Here is a 22,175-nt window from a genome sequence, read left to right as displayed (position 1 = left end):
CTGTTTGAAGCTCTTTTTCATTCTCGTTTTGGGCTAAATAAATCAGAGCTGTAGCTGTTTCAGAAACACAGATCTGGGTCTGTACCAGCCTAAATAAGTGACTGCTTCTATTCAAACCTTTTCAAGTCCCCCTCTGACATTCACCAACTGCCATTTTACAGATTACAGCAGAGGGTTGAGTTATTAAGTTCAGGATTCATCTGGTGTTTTATTGTTTTCACTTTGCCTGCAGAGAGGCATGGCTAAGTGGTGTGTGTGTGTGTGTGTGTGTGTGTGTGTGTGTGTGTGTGTGTGTGTGTGTGTGTGTGTGTGTGTGTGTGTGTGTGTGTGTGCGTGTGTGCGTGTGTGTGCGTGTGCGTGTGCGCACTTAATCTAAAACCAAAGGCTAACACAAAAGAAGCTAGTGATCATACTTCTCATATGCAAGTTACTGTGTGGGTAACGTTTGTTGTCACTGGCTAACAGGCTCCTCCTCTTCTCTCCAATTTCCCATGTCTTCCATTCTCACTATAAGTTTTCCCTTAAATACATTGTCTCTGCTCTCCTCCCTCCACCCATTGCTGTTTCCCTCAACACAAACTTTCTGTGGACTCAGTCTCGGGTCACTAATGGAAACATTAGTGACCCGAGGACACGTTTTCTGTGTTTCACCACATCCAAGTTTCAACGTGCCTTTGTTTCCCCTGGGAGGATTAATTTAGTCGAAGGGCCTGTGTGTTTGAGTGGCGTAACCGCGGATGCCAGGCCGGGGCTAAGCCATTGATCTGCTTGTAATGGTCTGCTTTAAAAAATAACTGAATAACAAGGGGGTTTCTGCCCTTCATGATTTAATGAAGTGGTCTCAGAGTAGGAGCGCTGATCTAGGATCAGGTCCCCCCTGTCCATGTAATGCTATTCATTATGATCTAAAAGGCAAAGCTGATCCTAGATCAGCACTCCTATTTATGACTACAGGCCCTGGTCTTTCCTTTGGTCTGAATGGCCCCAGCAGCATGTAGTGACTAAAGGTCTGATCGGGTGCTAGGTGCTATTAACTGTAATACTGTAATGGTTTATGGTAAGCTTTCCGGAGGGAAATGTTATGAACTACAAAGGACTCATATTGAGATTTCTAGCTGCTGTGTGTGTGTCTATTGTCCATCTTCGTTTCTGTGTGTGTACTGTCCATCTTCGTTTCTGTATGTGTGTGTGTGTGTGTAACAGTATACTTTTAAACCGTCCCCTCGCCCATACCCGGGCGCGAACCAGGGACCTTCTGCACACATCAACAACGGTCACCCACGAAGCGTCGTTACCCATCGCTCCACAAAAGCCGCAGCCCTTGCAGAGCAAGGGGAAACACTACTTCAAGGTCTCAGAGCAAGTGACGTAACCGATTGAAACGCTATTTAGCGCACACCGCTAACTAAGCTAGCCGTTTCACATCCGTTACACTCACCCCCCTTTTGACCTTCCTCCTTTTTCCGCAGCAACCAGTAATCCGGGTCAACAGCATCAATGTAACAGTATAATTTTAAACCGTCCCCTCGCCCATACCCGGGCGCGAACCAGGGACCTTCTGCACACAACGACAACAGTCACCCACGAAGCGTCGTTACCCATCACTCCACAAAAGCCGCGGCCCTTGCAGAGCAAGGGGAAACACTACTTCAAGGTCTCAGAGCAAGTGACGTAACCGATTGAAACGCTATTTAGCGCACACCGCTAACTAAGCTAGCCGTTTCACATCCGTTACATGTGTGTGTGCTGTCCATTTTCGTTTCTGTGGGTGTGTGTGTGTGCTGTCCATCTTCGTTTCTGTGTGTGTGTGTACTGTCCGTGTGAGTGTAGTGTCCATTTTCGTGTGTGTCCGTGTGAGTGTACTGTCCATCTACGTGTGAGTGTACTGTCCATCTACGTGTGGTTGTGTGTGTACTGTCCATCTACGTGTGGTTGTGTGTGTACTGTCCATCTACGTGTGGTTGTGTGTGTACTGTCCATCTACGTGTGTCTGTGTGAGTGTACTGTCCATCTACGTGTGGTTGTGTGTGTACTGTCCATCTACGTGTTTCCGTGTGAGTGTCCATCTACGTGTGGTTGTGTGTGTACTGTCCATCTACGTGTGGTTGTGTGTGTACTGTCCATCTACGTGTGTCTGTGTGAGTGTACTGTCCATCTACGTGTGGTTGTGTGTGTACTGTCCATCTACGTGTGTCCGTGTGAGTGTACTGTCCATCTACGTGTGGTTGTGTGTGTACTGTCCATCTACGTGTGTGTCTGAAGTGAGTGTACTGTCCATCTACGTGTGTGTCTGTGTGAGTGTACTGTCCATCTACGTGTGGTTGTGTGTGTACTGTCCATCTACGTGTGTGTCTGAAGTGAGTGTACTGTCCATCTACGTGTGTCCGTGTGAGTGTACTGTCCATCTACGTGTGTGTCTGAAGTGAGTGTACTGTCCATCTACGTGTGTGTCTGTGTGAGTGTACTGTCCATCTACGTGTGGTTGTGTGTGTACTGTCCATCTACGTGTGTGTCTGAAGTGAGTGTACTGTCCATCTACGTGTGTCCGTGTGAGTGTACTGTCCATCTACGTGTGGTTGTGTGTGTACTGTCCATCTACGTGTGTGTCTGAAGTGAGTGTACTGTCCATCTACGTGTGTCCGTGTGAGTGTACTGTCCATCTACGTGTGTGAGTGTACTGTCCATCTACGTGTGTGTCTGTGTGAGTGTACTGTCCATCTACGTGTGGTTGTGTGTGTACTGTCCATCTTAATTTCTGTGTGTGTGTGTGTGTGTGAGTGTACTGTCCATCTTCGTTTCTGTGTGTGAGTGTATGGAGGTTTCATTCTTGTTTTTTTATTTTATCTCTGGAGTGTACATCCTTGAATGTGTGTCATCACAGGGCTCCCGAGTGGCTCAGTAGTCTTAGAACCTGCATCTCAGTGCAAGAGGCGTCACTGCAGTACCTGGTTAAAATCCAGGCTGCATCACATCCGGTCATCATTGGGACTCCCATAGGGCGGTGCACAATTGGCCCAGCGTCGTCCGGGTTTGGCCGTTGTAGGCTGTCATTGTAAATAAGAATTTGTTCTTAACTGTCTTGCCTTGTTAAATAAATAAAATAGGAACAACTGGTCAGACACCCATAATTACCATCTACTGTATTGAAATATACAAACATCCATGAAACATTAATAAACACTTCACCATGGTTGATTGTTCTCTGTGGGACATGTGACCATGTTCTTAATCACAGAGCTATACAGCACATATGACCATGAGTGTGTGAGGTGGTGGTGTGTGTGTGTGCAGACAAATGACCAGCTCCTTGAAAGTGTGAAAAGACACTCAGCATGGACCTGTAATGACTGTCCATTCAAGTATGAGGCCATCTACCGTCTATTCTTCCTCCCCAGATAGTATCTTTCTTGTACGATATATATATATATATATATATACACACACACACACACACACTAGGGGTGAAATGCTTCACAAAACTCACGGTACGATATGGTTCGGTACGGTTTCAATACATCAACAAAATAAATGCCTGAGAAATATGTAATTTGTATTTAGATTGTTCATTTATTATAATAGTAAACATGTGTAGCCTGAATTCCCAGGAGCAGATGGAAATCAACAGACAACAAAACCCAGCAGTGTCTGCCTTATAACAGGAAATAAAATAGGAATTTAAAACAACCAGAGTGTGTAGTCCAGCAGCATACATCAACATTAAGTCACACAGCAGTCAGTGCCTTGAACATAATAGGACCACTTGAGACTGGTTACTTGAAAAAAAAAAAATGTTTTTTTTAAATCAGATTTTCAAGTTTTTCTTTAAAGAAGATTAGTCTATTCACATGATCTGCAGTGAGCGCTGATGGGCTTGCTGTGACAATGTCAGCTGCTGTGGAAAATACCCTCTCACGAGTGACAGAGGTCCCAGGCACAGCCAGGCAGCGCCTTGCTAACATGGCAACATGAGTGTATATCAACTCTTTGGTCTTCCACCATGTAAGTGGATCAGCATCCAGGGGAATATAGTCCACTTCCTTGTATGAGGTCACCTCCTCCTCTATGACCTTGACCTTTGGCTTGCTTCCCTACTCCTTGGTCATGAACAATTCCCCAAAAAGCTCAGTCATGGCATGTTTCTTTTCTGGAGGAGAACACGACAGGGTCGTCTCTGGAGAGGGGTTGGCTCCTGTGGTATCTGTGGCTTGACCCTGCAGAATTAAATTAGATGAAAATTACTGTCTCTGAAGTGGCTTTAAAAATATGATTTGTTGTTAGAAATATATATCAGGCACTATTATTACAATTATTACTTGATAATGAATTGTTAAATCACTAAATAAAATAATAAATGTCACATTAACAAAATAAATACAATAACTGTTGTATACTGGTCACAATCTCTGCTGTGAGTTCATTGTAGCCTCTCAGACAAGCAGCAGCATCCAGGTGTAGCAGGGACCTCACATCCCTTACTGCGGGTTCATCTTCATCAGATGCCACCAATGATTTCAGGATCATTGTTTTTCATAGGCAGGACCATGGAAACTGATGGAAGGCTCTCAAGTGCATATCAGTGTGTCATCTGATATCTTTGACATTGTTCCTCACAGCTTGATCAGTCAGTGTAGAATGCATTAAAGGTTAAATATATACTTTTTTAAATAGGCTAGCTTACCTATCAAATAGCATTCCCTCTATATTGGGCTGATTTCCAAAATATTTAATATTGACATTTCTTGATATGAAACTTAAGTAAAATAACTACATTGGTCAGCCCCAAATGACTTTTTAGCTCTGTCATGAAAATAGATTTATTTCTTATTACCAAGTCATTTACAGTTTCCATGTCTTTTAGTTTTCCATGAAGACCAATTTTTATTGGTGAATTCTGAAAAGGGTTGTGTTTTTAGTGAGTGATATTGTAGAATACTTTTCATTTTCTCCCATATTGTTATTGTCAGGGTTTTCCTGTGGTGAAGTAGAGGAGGACCAAAACGCAGCGTGGTTATATTGACTCATGTTTAATCAAAAACGGATAAACATGAACACTACAAAACAATGAACGTGGAAAACCAAAAACAGCCCTATCTGGTGCAAAAACACAGAGACAGGAACAATCACCCACAAAACCCAACACAAAACTGGCTACCTAAATATGGTTCCCAATCAGAGACAATGACTAACACCTGCCTCTGAGAACCATATCAGGCCAAACAGAAATAGACAAACCAGACATACAACATAGAATGCCCACCCAGCTCACGTCCTGACCAACACTAAAACACATACGAACGATGGACAGAACGTGACAGAACCCCCCCCCCCCCAAGGTGCGGACTCCGAACGCACAACCTAAACCTATAGGGGAGGGTCTGGGTGGGCATCTCTCCGCGGTGGCGGCTCTGGCGCTGGACGTGGACCCCACTCCATAATTGTCTTAGTCCACCTCCTTAGTGTCCCTTGAGTGGCGACCCTCGCCGCTAACCTTGGCCTAGGAAACCTAACAATGGGCCCCACTGGACTGAGGTAGCTCGTGACCGAGGGGAAGCTCGGGACCGAGGGGAAGCTCTGGACCGAGTGAGAGGAAGCTCAGGCAGGTTGATGGATCTACCAGATCCTGGCTGGCTGGTGGTTCCGGCAGATCCTGGCTGAATGGCGGATCTAACTGATCCTGGCCGACTGGCGGATCCGGGCCGACTGGCGGATCCTGGCCGACTGGCGGATCCTGGCCGACTGGCGGATCCTGGCCGACTGGCGGATCCTGGCCGACTGGCGGATCCTGGCGGCACTGGCGGATCCTGGCCGACTGGCGGATCCTGGCCGACTGGCGGATCCTGGCCGACTGGCGGATCCTGGCCGACTGGCGGATCCTGGCCGACTGGCGGATCCTGGCCGACTGGCGGATCCTGGCCGACTGGCGGATCCTGGCCGACTGGCGGATCCTGGCGGCACTGGCGGCGCTGGGCAGACTGGCGGCACTGGCGGCGCTGGGCAGACTGGCGGCACTGGCGGCGCTGGGCAGACGGGGGGCTCAGACGGCGCTGGGCAGACGGGGGGCTCAGCCGGCGCTGGGCAGACGGGGGGCTCAGACGGCGCTGGGCAGACTGGCGGCACTGGCGGCGCTGGGCAGACAGGAGAAAAAGGCTCTGGTAGCGCTGGACTGAGGAGCACTGGTGCCTCTGGAATGAGGGGCTCTAGCACCTCTGGCATGAGGGGCGGTAGCTCTGACAGCGCCGGACAGGCGGGAGACTCTGGCTGCGCTGGAGAGGAGGAAGGCTCCGGCAGCGCTGGACAGGCGGGACGCACTGTAGGCCTGATGCGTGGTGCTGGCACTGGTATGCCGTGCATACTATGCCAAACCAACAGCTTTCTTTCTACTCTGTCCAATACATCCTCCACACTCTCAGACTCAGCACTCTGCTTCACCGACAGCTCCAATTCCATCCATGGCTCTGCCCAGGGTCCTTCTCCATCAAGGATCTCCTCCCAAGTCCATTTATCCAAATAGTGCAGCATCTCCCACTGCTGCTGCTGCTCCTGTTGCTGCTGCCTCTGTTCCTTCTCCTGCTGCTGCTTTTGCCGTTGCCCGTTACCACGCCGCTTGGTCCTTGGTTGGTGGGTGATTCTGTCAGGGTTTTCCTGTGGTGAAGTAGAGGAGGACCAAAACACAGCGTGGTTATATTGACTCATGTTTAATCAAAAACGGATAAACATGAACACTACAAAACAATGAAAGTGTAAAACCAAAACCAGCCCTATCTGGTGCAAAACACAGAGACAGGAACAATCACCCACAAAACCCAACACAAAACAGGCTACCTAAATATGGTTCCCAATCAGAGACAATGACTAACACCTGCCTCTGATTGAGAACCATATCAGGCCAAACATAGAAATAGACAAACCAGACACACAACATAGAATGCCCACCCAGCTCACGTCCTGACCAACACTAAAACAAGGAAAACACATACGAACGATGGACAGAACATGACAGTTCTAGTGTTCTTAACTATGAAGTTGTTCATGTTCTTAGCTGTATCCTTTGAAAATAGACGTGAACAGATTCTGGGGATGAGCATGCCCATCTGTAATATGTTCCCATTGTTCCTCTTTTTAGTGCATTTAACCTATTGCAATCCGTACTGCCCTGCCCACTTCACTGTTGCTCCAATCAGAGGAAACTGAAATAAATCAAAAAGCGTGTAGTCTTCTGCCTGAAACCCATACAACCCGCAGCATACATATTGGACCCAAAATATGCTGGCAAGAACATCCTGTCTGGTGCAGAGATCAACAAGGCCTATGGTGTCATCACTACCATGACTCACCACCTTGGCCTGGTTGAGGGCAAGGTTATTGGCAGTCTGGCAAAGTACACTTCCATGCAAGGCTTTAGGATGGAGATGCAATATGGCAGTCGTGCCAACATATCTCATCAGCCACCTGGTGGAAAGGACTTTGTGGATCTGAGGCTCTTTCCCCTGTTGCCTCCATCATCCTCCAAATCCCACCAACATCAGTTGCCTCAGAGCGCAACTGGTCCTTGCTTGGGAACACACACACACCAAAGCACGCAACAGGCTGACTAATAGTCGCTCTGTACTGACTCTACAGCCTGGACTCTGACTCTCTGTACGGACCCTACAGTCTTGTCTCTCTGTATTGACTCTACAGTCTGGACTCTCTCTCTGTACTGACTCTACAGTCTGGACTCTGTCCTTCTGTACTGACTCTACAGTCTGGACTCCCTGTCTCTCCGTACTGACTCTACAGTCTGGACTCTCTCTCTGTACTGACTCTACAGTCTGGACTCTGTCCTTCTGTACTGACTCTACAGTCTGGACTCCCTGTCTCTCCGTACTGACTCTACAGTCTGGACTCTCTCTCTGTACTGACTCTACAGTCTGGACTCTGTCCTTCTGTACTGACTCTACAGTCTGGACTCCCTGTCTCTCTGTACTGACTCTACAGTCTGGACTCTCTCTCCGTACTGACTCTACAGTCTGGACTCTCTCTCTGTACTGACTCTACAGTCTGGACTCTCTCTCTGTACTGACTCTACAGTCTGGACTCTGTCCTTCTGTACTGACTCTACAGTCTGGACTCTGTCCTTCTGTACTGACTCTACAGTCTGGACTCCCTGTCTCTCCGTACTGACTCTACAGTCTGGTCTCTGACTCTCTGTACTGACTCTACAGTCTGGACTCTCTGTCTCTCCGTACTGACTCTACAGTCTGGTCTCTGACTCTCTGTACTGACTCTACAGTCTGGACTCTCTGTCTCTCCATACTGACTCTACAGTCTGGACTCTGTGAGTATGTATGTGAGGTGTTTGCCCCTGCCTCACTCTCTGTTTCTCTCCTTGTCTCCCTCCCTAGACATACGGTATGGGAGGGGAGACCCTGCGCAGTCTGACAGAGAACCTGTGCGTGGTGGCCCACTCCCTGATCATGGGCATCCAGATCCGCTGGAGGGTAAACACCTATGATGGGCAGAGCGCCACCAAGCTGCCAGCCAGTGTACTGCAGGTGGTGCTGGAGCTCATCACCTCCGCAAAGGGCCTCTTCTCCCTGCTCAACAGGTAAAGTACACGCACACACACACACACACACACACACACACACACACACACACACACACACACACACACACACACACACACACACACACACACACACACACACACACACACACACACACACACACACACACACACACACACTACAGCCTTGTATTACATCAGATTTAGGCATAGTATCATATAGGTAGGGACATTGGACTGTTAGGTCCTGTGACTAGGATTCAGAGTTTCACCCCTGTCTGGTGTGTATGCAGTAGTCTATGATTTCAATTTCAGTTATCTGTAATATATTCTCTTAGGCTACAGCATATTTTTACATTTATTTAACCTTTTTAATTGTTTGTTAGTTTGTACTGTCCATCTAGGGCCAGATAGTACTGCATTTTGCTTTGTTCTTGTGTTTCCAAGTTAATGTAGTTTTGACTGTGTTGTAATTTGGTTTATTCTGATTGATTGGATGTTCTGGTCCTGAGACCTCATTGTGTTAGTAGAACAGGTTTGTGAACTCAGCCCCTGGACCAGCTGGATGAGGGTCCTGAGGCTTCAGTGTGTTAGAACAGGTTAGTGAACTCAGCCCCAGGACCAGCTGGATGAGGGTCCTGAGGCTTCAGTGTGTTAGTAGAATAGGTTTGTGAACTCAGCCCCTGGACCAGCTGGATGATGGTCCTGAGGCTTCAGTGTGTTAGTAGAACAGGTTAGTGAACTCAGCCCCTGACCAGCTGGATGAGGGTCCTGAGGCTTCAGTGTGTTAGTAGAACAGGTTAGTGAACTCAGCCCCTGACCAGCTGGATGAGGGTCCTGAGGCCTCAGTGTGTTAGTAGAACAGGTTAGTGAACTCAGCCCCAGGACCAGCTGAATCAGGGACTCTTTTCTTTGCTCAGCTCTTGGCACTGCAGGGCTTGGTAATGATATGAGAGGGGATCATACTTTTTGGAGAAATGTCCTCTGGTTTGATGAAACAAAAATAGAACTGTTTGGCCATAATGACCAATGTTATTTTTGGAGGAAAAATTGGGAGTCTTGCAAGCCGAAGAACACCCTCCCAACCGTGTAGCACGAGGGTGACTGCATCGTGTTGTGGGGGTGCTTTGCTGCAGGAGGGACTTGTGCACTTCACAAAATAGATGGCATCACGAGGCAGGAAAATTATGTGGATATGTTGAAGCAACATCTCAAGACATCAGTCAGGAAGTTAAAGCTTGGTTGCAAATGGGTCTTCCAAATGGACAATTACCCCAAGCATACTTCCAAAGTTGTGGCAAAATGGCTTAAGGACAAGAAAGTCAAGGTATTGGAGAGGCCGTCACAAAGCCCTGATCCTATAGAACATTTGTGGGCAGAACTGAAAAAGCGTGTGCGAGGAAGGAGGCCTACAAACCTGACTCATTTACACCAGCTCTGTCAGGAGGAATGGACCAAAATTCACCCAACTTATTGTGGGAAGCTTTTGGAAGGATACCCAAAGCGTTTGACCCAAGTTAAACAATTTTAAAGGCAATGCTACTAAATACTAATTGAGTGTATGTAAACTTTGTGATGTGATGAAAGAAATAAAAGCTGAAATAAATCATTCTCTTTACTATTATTCTGACATTATTCTGACATTTCACGTTCTTAAACAAAAGTGGTGATCCTAACTGACCTAAGACAGGGAATTTTAGTAGAATTAAATTTCAGGAATTGTTATAAACTGAGTTTAAATGTATTTGGCTGTGTATGTAAACTTCTGACTTCAACTGTATGTGTATATGTGTATGTATGTATGTATGTGTATATATATTGTGCCAACTAGTATAATGTACAAATGACGATGGGATAAATAAACAGCTCAATGCATTTACATTGGTGACCTCTTACCCATTTCTATCCTAATGTTATGTAGGATTGTTCTCATGGGTTGTGTTCTCATGGGTTGTGTTCTCATGGGTTGTGCATCATTTGAGTCTTTAATGACATTGAAATCTGCACATTTTATTTTATTTCTAGATTCAATAAATGTATCCCTTTCTTCATTGGTCCATCTGTGTGTGTCCAGGTACCAGTTTGCCCAGCTGAGTGGTTACACGTCCAGTAGGAACATCATCACCTACTGTAAAGACCTGGGGACCGCAGTACACAAGGTAGTCTACCTCTCCTACTGTAAAGACCTGGGGACTGCTCCTATGTTAAAGACCTAAGTCGTATTCTTTAGGCCACGCAATGGAAAACGTTTTTAAAATGTTTTGAAACGTAAAGCAAAAAGGAGTGTTTCTTAATGGACTCTTATTTCTTATGTCCAGGTAGTCCCTCCTTGTTTCAGTCTGTTTTCTTTCATTTGTTACCTATTGAACACAACCCAGTGTTCCAGCATGGCTGTTTTCATTGTACAGGCGTTCACTGCTGCATGAATGACTGTCGAGTAACCTGACCCGGAAACACTCTGGTCCTTATTAACATTGAATGAATGGCCTTGAGGTGAATTAAATCTGAATTAGATTCCTAGTTGGACCAAACAATACTTAGCAGACACATTTGATCTTTGGAGGAGGTGTACACAAGGCAGGCTGGAGGAACCACCAGTGTGTTTGTGTTGCTGCTTTCAACAGTCACCTAATACCAATGGTGTAAATACTTAAGTACTTTCAAGTATTAAGTATTATTATTATTACTTAAGTATTTTTTGGGGTATCTGTACTTTACTATTTATATTTTTTACTACTTTTACTTCAAAACATTTCTGAAGAAAATGATGTACGTTTTACTCCATACATTTTCCCTTACATCCAAAAGTACTAGTTGCAGTTTGAATGCTTATCAGGACAGGAAGATGGTCCAATTCACTCACTATAAAAAGAACATCCCTCGTCATGACTACTGCCTCTGATCTGGAGGACTCAATAAATGCATGCTTCGTTTGTAAATGATGTGCCCCTGGCTATCTGTAAATAAATAAAAAATAGAAAATGGCGCCGTCTGCTTTGTTTAATTTAAGGAATTTGAAATTATTTTTACTTGTACTTTTACTTTTGATACTTAAGTATATTTAAAACCAAATACTTTTAGACTTTTAGTGAAGTAGTATTTTACTGGGTGACTTTCACTTTACTTGAGTCATTTTCTATTAAGTTATCTTTACTTTTACTCAAGTGTGACAATTGAGTACTTTTTCCACCGCTGCCCTAACACGGCACAACAGCAGACTCACTCCTCCTATTGGGCAATGCACAGACCAACCACATGCATTCTTTATCTGACTGCATCAAATCAAATGTATTTATATAGCCCTTTGTACATCAGCTGATATCTCAAAGTGCTGTACAGAAACCCAGCCTAAAACCTCAAACAGCAAGCAATGCAGGTGTTGAAGCACGGTGGCTAGGAAAAGCTCCCTAGAAAGGCCAAAACCTAGGAAGAAACCTAGAGAGGAACCAGGCTATGAGGGGTGGCCAGTCCTCTTCTGGCTGTGCCGGGTGGAGATTATAACAGAACTTGGCCAAGATGTTCAAATGTTCATAAATGACCAGCATGGTCATCATCCTGACATAAGGCAGAGTATAGCCCACAAAGATCTCCGCCACGGCACAACCCAAGGGGGGACGCCATCCCAGACAGGAAGATCACGTCAGTGACTCAACCCACTCAAGTGACGCACCCCTCCTAGGGGCGGCATGGAAGAGCACCAGTAAGCCAGTGGCTCAGCCCCTGTAATAGGGTTAGAGGCAGAGAATCCCAGTGGAAAGAGGGGAACTGGCTGGGCAGAGACAGCAAAGGCGGTTCGTTGCTCCAGAGCCTTTCCGTTCACCTTCCCACTCCTGGGCCAGACTACACTCAATCATTTGACCCACTGAAGAGATGAGTCTTCAGTAAAGACTTAAATGTTGAGACTGAGTCTGCGTCTCTCACATGGGTAGGCAGACCATTCCATAAAAATGGAGCTCTATAGGAGAAAGCCCTGCCTCCAGCTGTTTGCTTAGAAATTCTAGGGACAATTAGGAGGCCTGCGTCTTGTGACTAGCGTACGTGTAGGTATGTACGGCAGGACCAAATCAGAAAGATGGGTAGGAGCAAGCCCATGTAATGCTTTGTAGGTTAGCAGTAAAACCTTGAAATCAGCCCTTGCCTTAACAGGAAGCCAGTGTAGGGAGGCTAGCACTGGAGTAATAGGATCATTTTTTTGGTTCTAGTCAGGATTCTAGCAGCCGTATTTAGCACTAACTGAAGTTGATTTAGTGCGTTATCCGGGTAGCTGGAAAGTAGAGCATTGCAGTAGTCTAACCTAGAAGTAACAAAAGCATGGATACATTTTTCTGCATCATTTTTGGACAGAAAGTTTCTGATTTTTGCGATGTTACGTAGATGGAAAAAATCTGCCCTTGAAACAGTCTTGATATGTTAGTCAAAAGAGAGATCGGGGTCCAGTGTAACGCCGGGGTCCTTCAAGGTTTTATTTGAGACGACTGTACAACCATCAAGATTAATTGTCAGATTCAACAGAAGATCTCTTTGTTTCTTGGGACCTAGAACAATCATCTCTGTTTTGTCCGAGTTTAAAAGTAGAAAGTGTGCAGCCATCCACTTCCTTATGTCTGAAACACAGGCTTCTAGCGAGGGAAATTTTGGGGCTTCACCATGTTTCATTGAAATGTACAGCTGTGTGTCATCCGCATAGCAGTGAAAGTTAACATTATGTTTTCGAATGACATCCCCAAGAGGTAAAATATATAGTGAAAACAATAGTGGTCCTAAAACGGAACCTTGAGGAACACCGAAATTTGCAGGACAAACAATTCACAGAGACAAACTGGTATCTTTCGGACAGATAAGATCTAAACCAGGCCAGAACTTGTCCGTGTAGACCAATTTGGGTTTCCAATCTCTCCAAGAATGTGGTGATCGATGGTATCAAAAGCAGCACTAAGGTCTAGGAGCACGAGGACAGATGCAGAGCCTCGGTCTGACGCCATTAAAAGGTAATTTACCACTTTCACAAGTGCAGTCTCAGTGCTATGATGGGGTCTAAAACCAGACTGAAGCATTTTGTATACATTGTTTGTCTTCAGGAAGGCAGTGAGTTGCTGCTCAACAGCTTTTTCTAACATTTTTGAGAGGAATGGAAGATTCGATATAGGCCGATAGTTTTTTATATTTTCTGGGTCAAGGTTTGGGTTTTTCAAGAGGCTTTATTACTGCCACTTTTATTGAGTTTGGTACACATCCAGTGGATAGAGAGCCGTTTATTATGTTCAACATAGGAGGGCCAAGCACAGGAAGCAGCTCTTTCAGTAGTTTAGTTGGAATAGGGTCCAGTATGCAGCTTGAAGGTTTAGACGCCATGATTATTTTCATCATTGTGTCGAGATATAGTACTAAAACACTTGAGTGTCTCTCTTGATCCTAGGTCCTGGCAGAATTGTGCAGACTCAGGACAACTGAGCTTTGGAGGAATATGCAGATTTAAAGAGGAGTCTGTAATTGCTTTCTAATGATCATGATCTTTTCCTCAAAGAAGTTCATTCATGTATTACTGCTGAAGTGAAAGCCATCCTCACTTGGGGAATGCTGCTTTTTAGTTAGCTTTGCGACAATATCAAAAATAAATTTCGGATTGCTCTTATTTTCCTCAATTAAGTTGAAAAAATAGGAAGATTGAGCAGCAGTGAGGGCTCTTCGATACTGCACGGTACTGTTTTTCCAAGCTAGTCGGAATACTTCCAGTTTGGTGTGGCGCCATTTCCGTTCCAATTATATGGAAGCTTGCTTCAGAGCTCGGGTATTTTCTGTGTACCAGGGAGCTAGTTTCTTATGACAAATGTTTTAATTTTTTAGGGGTGCAACTGCATCTAGGGTATTGCGCAAGGTTAAATTGATTTCCTCAGTTAGGTGGTTAACTGATTATTGTCCTCTGACATCCTTGGGTAGGCAGAGGGAGTCTGGAAGGGCATCAAGGAATCTTTGTGTGAGAATTTATAGCACGACTTTTGATGCTCCTTGGTTGGTGTCTGAGCAGATTATTTGTTGCGATTGCAAACGTAATAAAATGGTGGTCCGATAGTCCAGGATTATGAGGAAAAACATTAAAATCCACAACATTTATTCCATGGGACAAAACTTGGTCGAGTGTGACAGTGAGTAGGTGTTGGACAAAACCCACTGAGTCGATGATGGCTCCGAAAGCCTTTTGGAGTGGGTCTGTGGACTTTTCAATGTGCATATTAAAATCGCCAAATATTAGAATATTATCTGCAAGGTCTGATAGCAATTCAGGGAACTCAGTGAGGAACGCTGTATATGGCCTAGGAGGCCTGTAAACAGTAGCTATAAAAAGTGATTGAGTAGGCTGCATAGATTTCATGACTAGAAGCTCAAAAGACGAAAACATATATATATTTTTTTGTAAATTGAAATTTGCTTTCGTAAATGTTAGCAACACCTTCACCTTTGTGGGATGTGTGGGGGATATGGTCACTAGTGTAACCAGAAGGTGAGGCCTCATTTAACACAGTAAATTCATCAGGCTTAAGCCATGTTTCAGCCAGGCCAATCACATCAAGATTATGATCAGTGATTAGTTCATTGACTATAACTGCCTTTGAAGTGAGGGATCTAACATTAAGTAGCCCTATTTTGAGATGTGAGGTATCACGATCTCTTTCAATAATGGCAGGAATGGAGGAGGTCTTTATCCTAGTGAGATTGCTAAGGCGAACACCGCCATGTTTAGTGTTGCCCAACCTATGTTGAGGCACAGACACGGTCTCAATGGGGATAGCTGAGCTGACTACACTGACTGTGCTAGTGGCAGACTCCACTATGCTGGCAGGCTGGCTAACAGCCTGCACCCTATTTCATTGTTGCGCTAGAGGAGTTAGAGCCCTGTCTATGTTGGTAGATAAGATGAGAGCACCCCTCCAGCTAGGATGGAGTCTGTCACTCCTCAGCAGGCCAGGCTTGGTCCTGTTTGTGGCCAATTACCTACAAATTCTATCTTTTGGGAGGGGCAGAAAACAGTTTTCAACCAGAGGTTGAGTTGTGAGACTCTGCTGTAGAGATGTTGTGAGACTCTGCATGCTCAAAATAGTTTAGGTACCTTGAAGAAGCACAGGTTGACTGTTGATTTTTGTGATAGGAAATTGTGTAAGAGAGGGAGAAGGTGGGTGAATGTGTATTTAATGTGATCTGTAATGCCAGAGTTAAACTTCAAGTTATAAACTGGTTACTTGCGACTTGTGAAAAAGACAGGCCTGGATTTGTTATAGATAGTGCCTGGGGGAGGAGGGAGGGAGGGACTGAGAGAGAGAGGGGGAGCATGGGCGGAATGGATTTGTGATCTTCGGGAGAGAGGGGAGGGGTAGCTGGGGCGGGAAGGATTTGGTCATCTTCGGGAGAGGGAGTGAGAGGGGGTGAGAGAGTTAGCCATCTCCGGGGTAGGGGTTTAGCAAAGGGCGGGAGGGAGTTGGAGATCTTCGGCGGAGGGAGTGAGTGAGAGACAGTGAGCAGAGGGGGGGGGGGCCGCTTCTGATGGAAGGGTTCAGTGGAACTCAACTTGTAGTTCACCTGCTGTGTGTTGCAGTGCAGTCAGACCAATGAGAGACTGATAGAGGGCGAAAGAGAGGACACAGTATTCAGGGAGCGGAGATATTTAGTAGTACAACATTTAGAGCTCTGACTGGCTGCCCTATTTGCAGCTCTGGATAGTTTCCAGACAAAGTAGGTAGATTACAACTCTGGAGCTTTTTCTGCTGGCTTTATTGCAGTTTGATTGAATACTGTAGCTAACTGGTTTGTGTTTGTGGATGTCTGTTTGTGGATGTCTGTTTGGGACTTGCAGTGCTCACAGTTTCTGTACATTTAGACATTGTGGATCATAATAACACATTTATCTTCTTGTAGAAAATTGCTTTTTTTTCTCTGTTGCTTTTTAGTCTTGTTTTTGTTGTTTGCACAACACATTAGAGATGTGATAAATAGACTTGACCTCTTCTTCACAAATCAGTGAAAATCTCTTTTTAAAAGACCATCAAAGGATGTTCTGTGTGAACACTCACTACATTCATTGTGCATCCAGAAAATGAATAATGACACATTTGTTGTAGCCAATTCATGAATATGACTGACTCTGAGTAAGAACCATGGGCTAGTCATACTATTTCTATGGTTCGACTCCCCCCTCATCAGAAAGGAAGGAAGCTGGGAAGTGAGTATCTACTGAAGGTCACATTGGAACAATGGGGGCATTTTGAAGGCTGATGGCTTCTTGTCCAGCCAAGTTCTGGCTTACTGACTTGTTAGTTGTTTTTGTTGTTGTATGAAAGCTGTCTAAACTGTAGACTCAAGGTAATTAGTAAGTGAAACTTGGTCCTTACGCCAGACTGTTTTGACGGTAGTCTGCTCTGTGCTGGAGACGATGAGAGGTTTGATTACTGGCCATTGTTTGGTTGGTTCCTGTTTTTGGATCCAATGAGCAACCACTGCTTGTTTCTGCTGTATGCTTAGGAGTCAGATAGTCATAGGCCTTATTCAACTATGATAGAGGACTGTGTACCACAGAGAGGGATTGTGTGTGTGTGTACTACAGAGAGGGATTGTGTGTGTGTGTGTGTGTGTGTGTGTGTGTGTGTCACTACAGAGAGTTGCTAAGGTATCAGATATCAGGGGGATCCAAAATGCAGGTGCTTGCGGAAGGCATTTTTGTAAGTACACCCCCTTGAGTCTTAAGACGAGATAGATGAGTTATAAGACGGGAGAAACTGAGACTTTACTGGTGTCTTTCATTGGATTGAGGTTGTATATAGTTTCTTTGAAAAGTGTATATGGCTGTAGGTTCTAAGAATTTCTATTAGACCTAATAAGAACATGCTAGAATAGGGCCGACAACCTCACAACTGACTAAACACATCCACGCAGGTGAGTTGGTCCTCTCTCTTCTCATCTTTCTCTGGCCATCTCGCTCTCTGCTCGTCTCACTCTCTGCCCATCTCTCTCTCTCTCTCTCTCTCTCTCTCTCTCTCTCTCTCTCTCTCTTCTCATCTCTCTCTGGCCATCTCGCTCTCTGCTCGTCTCACTCTCTGCCCATCTCTCTCTCTCTCTCTCTCTCTCTCTCTCTCTCTCTCTCTCTCTCTCTCTCTCTCTCTCTTCTCTCTCTGCCCATCATTATCAAGTTCCAGCTCTGGAAAGGTAAGTAGAATACACACACGCGCGCACACAGTCACGTACACACACACACCCCACCACCCTCATCTGTGTGCAGCAAGTTAGCCCTTGGCTAAGAAACTTAAATGTCAAATCTCTTGTGACCTTGTTTCTGAGAGGCAGGCTTTGAATGATAATGATCTCATTATTACGTTGCTTGTTTCTAGAGAATTGGTTCATCTGTAACAAGGACCAGACGGATCATGTTTGGCCCAAGTGACACCCCATTCCTATATAGTGCACCACTTTGGACCAGAGCCCTATGGACCGTGGTCAAAAGTATTGCACTATGTAGGGAATCGGGTGCCATTTGGGACGCAAGCCATGTCTCCTAGGGCCCTTCTAGAAAATAAATAACTCTTCCATTTCCTGCCTGTATGAAAACACATAAGTTTGTGTGTGTATGTGTGTGTGTGTCTCTTTCTGTGCGTGTGTGTCTCTCTCTCTTTCTGTGTGTGTGTGTCTCTCTCTCTTTCTGTGCATGTGTGTGTCTCTCTCTCTTTCTGTGTGTGTGTGTGTGTGTCTCTCTTCTCTGTCTGTGTGTGTGTCTCTCTCTCTTTCTGTGTGTGTGTGTCTCTCTCTCTTTCTGTGTGTGTGTCTCTCTCTCTTTCTGTGTGTGTGTCTCTCTCTCTTTCTGTGTGTGTGTCTCTCTCTCTTTTTCTGTGTGTGTGTGTCTCTCTCTCTTTCTGTGTGTGTGTCTCTCTCTCTTCTGTGTGTGTGTGTGTGTGTGTGTGTCTCTCTCTCTTTCTGTGTGTGTGTGTCTCTCTCTTTCTGTTTGTGTGTGTGTCTCTCTTTCTTGTGTGTGTGTGTCTCTCTCTCTTTCTGTGTGTGTGTGTCTCTCTCTCTTTCTGTGTGTGTGTGTCTCTCTCTCTGTGTGTGTGTGTGTGTGTCTCTCTCTCTTTGTGTGTGTGTCTGTGTCTCTCTCTTTCTGTGTGTGTGTGTCTCTCTCTCTCTCTTTCTGTGTGTGTGTGTCTCTCTCTCTCTCTTTCTGTGTGTGTGTGTGTCTCTCTCTCTTTCTGTGTGTGTGTGTGTCTCTCTCTCTCTTTCTGTGTGTGTGTGTCTCTCTCTCTTTCTGTGTGTGTGTCTCTCTCTCTTTCTGTGTGTGTGTGTCCGCCTCTCTCCCCACTCATGGGGTTTATTTTCTCCGGTGCCTTGAAGGGTTGTGCGGGGCCATGAGTCAGCTGCTGTGATCCTAGGAGTCCTCCACTTCTCCACTGACTACTGGCTCTGTAGGACTGGAGAGGATAGGCTCGCACACTACTAGACAACAACAAGCAAAGTCCATTACAGAGAGAGAGAGAGAGCGAGAGAGGTGGACACAGAGAGCGTGGGCGATAGTTACATTGAGAATTTCTGTGAGCATGGAGAGAGGATCAAGAAAGAATTGTTTGAAGGAGTTGTATTGAGGTATGAGAATGAGATGATGTAATGCTGTTTGTTTACATTGATTGATTGTTTTCCAATGTCCTTTTAGTGACACACAATCTTGACGGTAAAGGCTACTGTAGTTAAGAACATGATATGCCTTTTCTAAGATGTGATACAGGACTTTCTTGATGCCTCTGTTCACCAACATAAGTGTTATTATTCAATGAACATACCCATTGATGATCATACCCATTGATGATCATACCCATTGATGATCATACCCATTGATGATCATACCCATTGATGATCATACCCATTGATGATCATACCCATTGATGATCATACCCATTGATAGTGAGTTTCGACTCTTGCTGGTTGACCAATGCACCTTTTTATTCACAATTGTGGTGAAGTTTTATAGTATGATTTTTATCTGATTAGTTTTGCTGTAACCAGAAATAATTGTTCTAGTTAGTTAGTGGTCTGTTTGAGGTGCTAATGAACGCACTGAGCAAGACGTGCTCAACAAAGAAGACGTATTTTTAGCATATATTTTAGTCTGAACAATGTCTTAATGCCGTTTCACGTCTTTTCAACAACTTTTAATGAATTTCAATGTCTTTTCAATGTATTTTAACGTCTTTTCAATGTATTTGAATGTCTTTTTAATATCTTTTCAACGTTTTGTGCGCATGAGGTAGTTGGTGAGTTAATGATTAAGTGTGCAGCTCATTGCCATATTCCAGTATAAGTAACTGAGCAGGGTTCAGGATGTTACTTTCTAAATGTAATCCGTTACCTGACGGTAACGTCATTTTTGGATTACCCAAATTTGGTAACATAATCTGATTCAATTCAATTCAATTCAAGGGCTTTATTGGCATGGGAAACATGTGTTAACATTGCCAAAGCAAGTGAGGTAGACAACATACAAAGTGAATATATAAGGTGAAAAACAACAAAAATTAACAGTAAACATTACACATACAGAAGTTTCAAAACAGTAAAGACATTACAAATGTCATATTATATATATATATATACAATGTACAAATAGTTAAAGGACACAAGATAAAATAAATAAGCATAAATATGGGTTGTATTTACAATGGTGTTTGTTCTTCACTGGTTGCCCTTTTCTCGTAGCAACAGGTCACAAATCTTGCTGCTGTGATGGCACACTGTGGAATTTCACCCAGTAGATATGGGAGTTTTTCAAAATTGGATTTGTTTTCGAATTCTTTGTGGATCTGTGTGATGTGGGGGAAATATGTATCTCTAATATGGTCATACATTGGGCAGGAGGTTAGGAAGTGCAGCTCAGTTTCCACCTCATTTTGTGGGCAGTGAGCACATAGCCTGTCTTTTCTTGAGAGCCATGTCTGCCTATGGCGGCCTTTCTCAATAGCAAGGCTATGCTCACTGAGTCTGTACATAGTCAAAGCTTTCCTTAATTTTGGGTCAGTCACAGTGGTCAGGTATTCTGCCGCTGTGTACTCTCTGTGTAGGGCCAAATAGAATTCTAGTTTGCTCTGTTTTTTGTTAATTCTTTCCAATGTGTTAAGTAATTATCTTTTTGTTTTCTCATGATTTGGTTGGGTCTAATTGTGCTGTTGTCCTGGGGCTCTGTAGGGTGTGTTTGTGTTTGTGATGATTCACTTTCTGTTACTTTTGGATTAGTTTCCTCTTATGAGGTAATAGAAGAAGACAAAATGATCCATCATTTTCATATTTGGTGTGTCATCATAGTGGTCTCTGACATCATAATGGTCTCTGACATCATAGTAGTCTCTGAATTCTGGTCAGTCCCGCTCAGGTAGAACAAACTTAAACTTGCACCTTTTTCCAGTGCTGAATTGAATGTCTTTGAGAAAACAGAAAGGTGTCAATGTATTTATTTTCTCGCCAACATCCTTAATGGAAAAGCAATCCAAGAAGTAATCATCCAGTTTTTCAAAAGTATATGTAATCTGATTAGTTGTTTTTTTCTTTCTGGTAAGTTGCAGTTTATCAGTTACTCCCCAATCCTGACCATGAGCTTGGTTCAACGGACACCAGTGTCAACACCAGGTGCCTGATGATGACTATTCGCTTTGACCACTCATACTATGGTATACAATGAAGGGACATGAGCCATTTCAATCAGATATGTATTGTTTCTAGCCAGCTCTTTATGGAATTGTCATGCTGGTGTTTGGCTTTATAATGACAATGGACTAGGCTAAAGTACAGACAGATCTGGGACCAGGGTAGAGACTGACCGACCTGGGACCAGGGTAGACACTGACGATCTGGGACCAGAGTAGAGACAGATCTGGGACCAGGGTAGAGACCGAGGATCTGGGACCAGGGTAGAGACAGACCGTTCTGGGACCAGGGTAGAGACCGATCTGGGACCAGGCTAGAGACTTATCTGGGACCAGGGTAGAGACGGTAGCATTTGCAGTTCACTTAGGCTGAGTTTTATTGGATTTACTATTTGAAGTAATTGAGTTAGGAAATGTTGAACCTAACGCTCCAATATAGAGCAGGCAGAAAGTGAACTCTCACTCCTTGGAGTCTCTTCACCAGCATTTAAAGAGATATACTCCTAAGAATTCACATGGGTTGGTTTGGTGCAGACCAAATTACATTTTAAAACAATTTAAAATCCTGACTATATGGAAGCAATAGAAGAGCAAACCCCGCCCATCTGGTACTTTTAGACCAGCGATTCTCAAAATGTTTCCACCGAGAGGGGGGGGGGGATCCCGCTCAATGGGCTGAAAAACGTTAGCTCGTTAGCTAGGGCCCCACAGTTTGGGAACCACTGCTTTAGACCGGCTGGGTTGGTTTGGTGTTGAAGAGGTATGAAGAGATACACTCCAGGTGTGTTCCTACACACACACACACACACACACACTCATTCACAAATGCATGCTTCAGTACATTACCTCCCAGCGATGATGTAGCATATATCCTAGTGACATTTACTCACAAAAGGACATTTTCTTTAATTGTGCCAATTCATCTCTGTGTAGGAAGCCCACTCACACGTCAAGGTCCAACGCAG

The 22,175-nt window shown here is 44.6% G+C and overlaps 1 protein-coding gene across 1 annotated transcript in view; it reads left to right on the top strand.

Moving 5' to 3' along the window:
* Window positions 1-22,175, top strand: part of LOC124001906 (CNK3/IPCEF1 fusion protein-like) — an 84,476-nt gene that overhangs the window by 7,812 nt on the left and 54,489 nt on the right. The window contains exons 3-4 of the mRNA XM_046309058.1: window positions 8,385-8,587; window positions 10,623-10,707. Of these exons, the coding sequence (XP_046165014.1) occupies window positions 8,385-8,587; window positions 10,623-10,707 (288 nt within the window). The remainder of the gene's footprint in view (window positions 1-8,384; window positions 8,588-10,622; window positions 10,708-22,175) is intronic.

Source organism: Oncorhynchus gorbuscha, linkage group LG17 (assembly GCF_021184085.1).
Source record: "Oncorhynchus gorbuscha isolate QuinsamMale2020 ecotype Even-year linkage group LG17, OgorEven_v1.0, whole genome shotgun sequence".
NCBI lineage: Eukaryota > Metazoa > Chordata > Actinopteri > Salmoniformes > Salmonidae > Oncorhynchus > Oncorhynchus gorbuscha.
This window is presented reverse-complemented; position numbering and strand designations above follow the sequence as displayed.